At 36.8% G+C, this 8,123-nt stretch overlaps 1 protein-coding gene across 1 annotated transcript in view; it reads left to right on the forward strand.

The window, feature by feature from the left end:
• Positions 1 to 365: 365 nt before the first annotated feature.
• Positions 366 to 8,123, forward strand: part of LOC107561340 (voltage-dependent T-type calcium channel subunit alpha-1I-like) — a 136,974-nt gene continuing 129,216 nt past the window's right edge. The window contains exon 1 of the mRNA XM_016245766.1: positions 366 to 429. Coding sequence (XP_016101252.1) covers positions 413 to 429 — 17 coding nt within the window. The 5' untranslated portion in view covers positions 366 to 412. The remainder of the gene's footprint in view (positions 430 to 8,123) is intronic.

The following is an 8,123-nucleotide window of genomic DNA, read 5'->3' on the forward strand; positions in this document are numbered from 1 at the left end:
AATGTTGTTATTGTAGCTTGACCTAAGTGTTACTATTTTTCAGTAAAAATGGATTATATGTTTTCAGAGAGGCTAATTTCAGCATGTCTCTCTCCCCTCTGGCATTACGGCCCTCAGAGCTCAGCCAATAGAGGTCTGTAGCAAATTGAATAATGGCAGAGGGTTAAGCTGAGCATCTGGCAGACCCAGGTGTGTTTGTACATCTGCTTGTGTGTGTGTCTTTCTGCGGAAGTGTGATTGCGTGTTCTATACACCACCCCCTGCTGGCGGTTGGACTACAGCACCTCTCTTAGTGGCCAGGGGCTGCCAATACCCATCAGCGTCAGTGTGGGCAGCCCGCTGGGTGCCTAGAGCTGAAGTAATGCGCCGCCAGCGAGCTTCAGCAGCGCCATGCTAATGTGTGCAAACCAGGATGAAGGGGAAACATAGGTGAGCACCTAGGAGGGAAGCATAGAACGGCCACTCACATGCAGACCAGGCCAACTTCATGCATAAATATTTGATAAAGCAATTATGTGTATGTGTGGCCATGTCTCGGATGGGTTTGTTCATGCTTTCTGGTCTTTTGTGACTTTTTACAGTGTTTTAATTGTTGAAGACATGTGGTCCACTGTAAATGATGTGTCTGTTCTCTCGGTTGGAGTATAGTGGAGCTTTAAAGACAGCAAAATTATATTGTTATTAATATTATTGTTGTTGTTAATAATAATTTAATATATATTATTTTTTTTATTGCTATTCTTAATATAGAATTGTTTTGGTATATTTAATATGTATATTTTTATAATATATATTTTTGTATATATTCATTATTGTTCAAAAGTTTGGGTCAGTAAGATTTTCTCTCTTAATGTTTTTCAGTAAGGATGCATTTAATTGATCTAAAGAGATGGTTTGACATTTATAATGTTACCAAAGGTTTCTGTTTCAAATAAATGCTGTTCTTTTGAACTTTCTATTCATAAATAATCCTGAAAAAAATGTATCACAGTTTCCACAAAAATACTAGGCAGCACAACTGTTTTAAACATTGATAATAATAAATGTTGAATCTTGAGCAGCAAATCAGTGTATTAGAATGATTTCTAAGGGATCATGTGACACTGGAGACTGAAGTAATTCAACATTGCCATCACAGGAATAAATTTAAAAAATGTAAAAATAATTTAATATATTTTAATAAAAAGTTTAAATTTCACAATTTGATTCTCATTCACAAGCTTGCAATTAGATTTGATTACTGGTTCGATTCGATATAGATTATTTTGGATACATATCAGGTACAGTACATGCCACATTTAATGAAGAACACAAAACACTTAATGAAGTGTAATTTTTAAAATAATAAAGTTACAATTACATAATAATGCTTCTACTTCAATTGTTTTTTTTTTAAAATATAAACATTTAAATGGTGGCTGTCTAAAACTTGATGAATTTATTCAAACATAAATTAAACATTGAAGAACAGTAAAAATTATAATGAATATGTTATATGGTGCATATATTTAGCAAAATGCCCCTCTCTACAGTTTATTTTTCTAGCTTACTAATGAATTTATGGTCACTGAATATGTTTTTTCTGAGGTAAATGTGACGTTACGTGACACATTGTTTACAAGCCGTTATATTGACGTTTTTGCATGGCTGAAACACTAATTGAGAGATTACATGAGACAGGATTGTAAAGTTGTGCTCTTTCCTTTAACTTACCTTCGGATGTTTAGTCATGATTATTTTGTGCTGAAACTGGTATTAATGTGGAGGAGATGATCAGTTCACATGCGCCTCGCGCTGCCGCTTTTACTGAACTGAGGCGCGCCGCGCTCACAGCGATCTGTCACTCCACATTATTATATTGTTCCGTAAAAATGAGAATCGATTAAAATTTATTTATCGATATTTTTTACCAAGCCCTAAGATTAACATTGAAAACTGTTATTTTTGTACAGTTGTAATTGTAAGAATATCAAAAACAATACAATATGAAACAATACAAAGTCTGAAAGTCTCTACTGTGCTAGACAAACAACCGTGTGTGTTTGTTCTCTCACTTAGGATTTCTTGTTTCAGAGCTGTACTATCGGATGAGCTGTCAGATTGTGTAACCACATGTGACAGTGATGTTTTAAACGGCTACAAAATAAAGCCCCGAAAGAAAACGGGGTGTCTAGTGATAACAAAAACCTGAATGCAAAAGCAAATGCTTTTAGATAGATCAAACCTCTGGTGAATCAATCAGCAGGTGCTCTAATGGGACGATGTGGCTGAACTCTTCGCGAACAGCGTTGTGTGAAGAGATGGCTCCTTGTGGAGATGGCCTTGACCCTGAGTCACAGACTGACTTACTGTGACAAAAGCGTCTTGTCAAAATGTCACACCTTTGCTTCCAGACTGCTGCTGTCCCCCAGACTTCAGCTTGTCCGCTGTCATCCATTCTGACACGGGACCTGGATTTGCTCTCAACATTGCGGCCCTGCAAACATGTTCAGCCAATAGAGAGGGGAGGCTGGAACAGCGGGAAGAGGCGAGAGACTCATGTTTGAGATTTCAGATTGCACACAAGTACAGATGGAGGGAGGGGACAGAGTAAAGAAGTTGTTATTGTCAAACTCTTCGTCATGTGTTTGGTGGCTTCATTGTAATGAAGTCAACAGCTACTCAAAGTTTTTGTCTAGATGAGCATGTAGTCTAAGCAACAATTAGCTATTAGCAATAATGACAGACCTGTTTCAACATCATACAGTAGCTCTGTTCCAAGACCTAGTGTGCTACATCAATGCCTACATAGGCAGCTGCTTTTTGAGACATCAACTTAATTGTCCTACATTTGGAAAGTTCTACATAGCAACTCATAGCATAGCATTTCGACATGTGATCGGCAATTGAAGTGAAAATGAAAATTCATCATATCTTTTTTCTAAATGCATGTTATTGCTCTTTTTTTTTGCAAAGGATTCCTCGTATATGATTTATGTTTAATTTATTATTATTATTATTTAATAAATCAAAATATCATAACTCAGATCTTTTGGGGAAATTACAGACTTCTCTCTGGTGATGTATGCTGGACTTCTCAGATCGCTTCCTTTGCTTAAATCCCATCCCTTTTTTACAATTGACTGCAAACTTTCATTCAGATCTGCAGCCATCTTTAATAAAGATTGATTTAGCATGTTGCTAAGCTAACAGCATGATACTATAAGCATAAAAATACACAGCACACAAAGAATAGATAAATATTTATGCATTGTCATGGGTTGTTGCAATGAAGACAGATGAATACGAGGAGCAGCGTCCCAACACAAAGTTTAATAAGAAAGTGACAAGTAGACAGGCGGTGACCGTGATTTCACCAAGTACAACATGTTTATAATCGGCATTGGCCACTTTGGATTTTTTTTCACTAAGCTTTCAATTTTATTTAATATATTTTATATGTTATAAAGTATTTAGTAGTTAGTAGTAATAAAGTAGTATTTAAGTTATTGTCGTTCTTTTTTTAATGCAGACACAGCAGGACAATTAATTTATTTATATATATTTTTTGCCCGTGATTTATTTTGTTATCTGATTTGCATAGTTCCTTTACAGAACTTATAAAACAGTGCAGACACCAAATATTTTTTTAAAATTAGTTTATTTAACGAAGACAGTAATAAATATTATTGTAAATGCACAGAGTTAGCTAAAGACTATCTGTAATACTAGTCACCCTAAAAAATATATAAGATTGAAATTACGAAATAATTAAAATTATGTTGTAAAAATATACAAAAAAATCAGCCGTTTCAAGAAGAGCATTTCTCCAGAGCACTGGCAATTTTTCCACTATTTTTTTTTTTTAATAATTATTTTCTTCTTTTTGACTGTGCTCCTGTGGCGCTGGTGTAGGAATTAAATGCATTAGAGGTATAAACGAGCACATTAAATTAAGACTATAACTGCTGGGCTGCTGTAATGGTGATAATGAAAGGGGTGATTGCTGAGAGCTGAATGGACATGTAATGTTAAAAGGAGTGAGACCTACATTCTGAGAATACAAATCCAGTTAACAGTCAGAGTTCTCCATCACTACTCAGTGTTTTACTGTACATGGTTATTTACTGCTCCCACTATAATATTATTTACCCTCTTATGACAGAATGGAAGACCGCTTTTTTTCTCCTGCCATATCCTTCTGTAATACCAAATAATGGAAGGAGACAGGAGACATGTGATGCTTTTCATTACATTTTGTCACTCCGCTTTGTGTCATGCCTAAGAATTCCTCCTAAGCACAGTAAAATCACTGTAATGCATGGCCTCTTTAGGCTTATTGCTTTAAGCACTAAGCATCCTTTTACAACAAGCAATCAGGTAAGACTACAGGGCTTATTGAATATTAATGAGATGACAGAACATCATTAACATTCAGGAGCAAGCTAGTAAGTCTTATAATTAAGTGTTCCTCCCAATTTTTCAGACCATGTTGACGACATATATGTAGATTGTCCTCAACAAAGTTCACAGAAGTTTGGATGAATAGCGGAGGAGTTCATTGTGTGTGTGTGAGAGACAAAAGAAAGGAAGGGAGGGAGAGAAGGACTGAGGAATCACACTGTTGAAAGTCAGTTAGATGGTAATTAAAAAAGACAGGAACTTCTTCAGCTGGGCTTAACGTGACTGGTAGAATGCTGCCATTAGTGAAGAAAAACAGTCTTGAAAGTACAGAAAAAGATTTGTTTGTTAATACATTTTAATGTGTTTGATTTGTTTGTTTAAATATATACATTTTGAAATATGAACATTTGATTTTTATAATGTATTTTTTTAATTGACCAAAATGTTTTTTTTTTAATGGGATAAAGTTTGGTCTGTTACAGTTAAACAAGTTTTCATTATTTTTTAACAGTCAACTAAAATAGTATTTTTTGTGTAAAATTATATTTCAAAGTAAAAGTGACTAGAACGAATATCACAAAATATTGACTGAATTTAAAGGATGAAATTCATTGCAAGAACCACAGCAAGCAAATAAAACTGTATAAAAATAACATTGAACTTATGAGATGATTTTGAACGTTTATGCATTGCAATCACAGAGTGAATGACATGAATATGTGGCAAAGTTTTTTGTCTTGCTCATTAGTCTAGTTTTTCTTTTTTTTTTCTTCGAGAGAATAATGATCTAAAATCCATTAGCAAGTGTTATCTCTCTGAATAAGTTGATGAGTAAATAAGTACAGCACGTCTTGTGATTTCCTGATGTCCCCTTTAAACTTGAGAAACAATGGTAGTTAAAGGGGCATTAAGCAGGACTTGGAACACTGAGAGAAGCTTGTGCAGTCTGGAAAATCACTGATGTGGCAGATTCGGACAGGATTAAATTACTGGGAAGCTCTGGTTATAATTGCATAATTTATCAAACTAATCCCATCCGAATAAGGCTTTACTCCCTCCTTCCATCTTTTGCGCAGTGGACAGTGCCCCTATTATGCATTTTTGAAAATTACCTTTCATGCAGTGTGTAACACAGCTGTATGTTAATGTAAACAGTCTGCAAAGTTGTAAAGCTGAAAGTTCATCATAAATAAAGTTATTGTCTCTCAAAAGAAAGAGTCGACTCTGAACTGCTGAAACGAGTCGTTTTAAAGGCGTAATGTGACGTTGGTAAAAAATAACATTATTTAGTGTAATGCAATGTGTTCACGTGGTTTAAGGTTAAAAAATACATTATTTTCCACATACAGTACATTATTGTTTCTCCTCTATGCCCCGCCTTTCTGAAACGCGTCGATTTTTACAAAGCTCATCGTTCTGAAAAGCAAGGTGTGCTCTGATTGGCCAGCTATCCAGTGCGTTGTGATTGGCCGGATACCTCAAGCGTGTGACAGAAATGTTATGCCCCTTACCAGGTTCAGGAAACTTTCCTCCGTAAATGTGCTGCACATGAAATCGGATCATATGACCCCTTTAAATTTGAATCCCATTCTGCGAATTTCACAAGTCATAAATTCCTACATTTGCAAACTTCAAACGCTGTAGCTGCCTGGTTTGTGTGGATAACTAATGTCGAGAAGACGCTGTGCTCTGCACTGTGAAAGTGAATTCGGTTTATTTTTACTTCCAAGGGATGTGAAGAATCAGTGGTTAAAATTCATCTTTACTGCAATACCGCAGCTGTATAATCACAACATTTTGCTGTGTTCCTGTCATTTCACTGAGGACTGCATCTCCAATCTCCACGAGTTCAACGCGGGATTCGTAAACCGGTTGTCTTTGAAAGATGGGTCAGTGCCTAATTTGTTTGGAACAGTTTGCTCTCAGTTATAATCTCGGACGACTCATGGTACACTCTCAGAAATTAAGGTACAACAGCTGTCACTGGAGCGGTACTTTTTCAAAAGGTGCATATTAGTACTTAAAATGTGCATATTAGAACCTAATAGGTACAAAAGTGTACCTTTTGAAAAGGTACCGCCCCAGTGACAGCTGTTGTACTTTTATTTCTGAATTGATACAGGTAGACTTCGGTTTCCAGCACTTCTCATTTATATCTATGGTATCCACAAATCTTATTTGATTTTCGCACAACACTGACAGAAAACTCAATGATGTCAAGGATGTGATGTGATTGGTTATCAAAGCAGATATGATCCAAGTTGGCCGTTAAGCTTTCTTCAGAAGTAGAGCCATCGACTTTGGTATCTCCCAATACAGAGACCATCTAGATGCAAGAAAAATTAGCTACTTATAAATATTGCATTGCGTGTAAATTGCCATTAAGACTGTAATCTCATTATAGTATCATTGGGACGGTGGCCTGTTAATCAGGCTCTTTCATCCTGGCATATGAAATATAGACCAACAGATCACGGAGCCGCTGATGGGCCGTCACGCCAGAGCTGCAGCTTTCGCGTGGCGAGCTCATTAGCGGCAGCTATTCAGCTCTTCACATCCACCGCCGGTATTCACCTAAAGAGTGACAGACCCCAGCCTTCCGCTCTGCAAATTACCATCACAAAATGCCCCAGACTCTACCTATTAATAATGCAATTAGCTCCCTTTCTCCTGGCCGCCAGCTTCTATTGTGTGGCCTTTGAGGCCTCCAACACATTTGTTTGTTCTCTCGTGACACCTGTAGTTGCTTGCTTTTTGTCAGGACTGACTCGCGACTTTCTGAACATACCGGCATGGATATTGAAAATAGTCTGTATTTTTTGGTGATGCTGAAAATCAGATGAATAGTCAGTAAATTTGGAGCTTGAATTGAGTTTTGATTGAGTTTCATCTCATTAATGCAGTGACGCGGGGTCTGATTATCAGTGACGGAGAGGCATGTTAGAGGCGTTATTTATACCCCACTTGTAGTGGTATTCATTAAACATAATGATGAGCAAATGAGCCAAGCCACATCAAGATGAGAACAGCATCTCCTCTAGTCTTGCCTTTTCCTCATGTTTGTCCTTCCTCTTCTTCACACTTTATAAACCTTTATCTTTGTTGTCCAGTCTCTATCTTCAAGTCACTTTGTCACTTTGTCACTCTGTTCTTTGTCTGATTACACCAAGATGTATTTTTCATATTCTGAGAGTGTGAGAGCAGAGTTATGTTAACTTATAATCGTCTGTCATGGTGTCCCATACTTGGAATTTGTGCTCTGCATTTAACCCATCCAAGTAAACACACACACACGCACACACACACACACACACACACACCCACCGTGAACACCCACCCGGAGCAGTGGGCAGCCATTTTTGCTGTGGCACTCGGGGAGCAGTTGGGGGTTCAGTACCTTGCTCGAGGTTGGAAGGTAGAAGAGAGCGCTGTACATTCACCCCCCCCACCTACAATCCCTGCCAGTACCGAGACTCGAACCTGCGACCTAATTTATTTAGACAAAATAGTGTAGTGTAGACAAAACAGTGTAGAATTTTAATTTCAGTCATTTATCAATTATAAACCTTAATATGAAAATAATCATCAGGCTTTTGGTATTGGCCAGAGTTTTAACATCGGTGCATCATTAGTATGAATTGAATTTTTTTAATTTACACATACTAACATTGGGCATATCAATAGTAAAACTACATAAGGGAATGGAATGATGTATATATATATATATATATATATATATA

Source organism: Sinocyclocheilus grahami, unplaced genomic scaffold, assembly GCF_001515645.1.
Source record: "Sinocyclocheilus grahami isolate Dianchi unplaced genomic scaffold, SAMN03320097.WGS_v1.1 scaffold768.1, whole genome shotgun sequence".
Taxonomy (NCBI): Eukaryota; Metazoa; Chordata; class Actinopteri; order Cypriniformes; family Cyprinidae; genus Sinocyclocheilus; species Sinocyclocheilus grahami.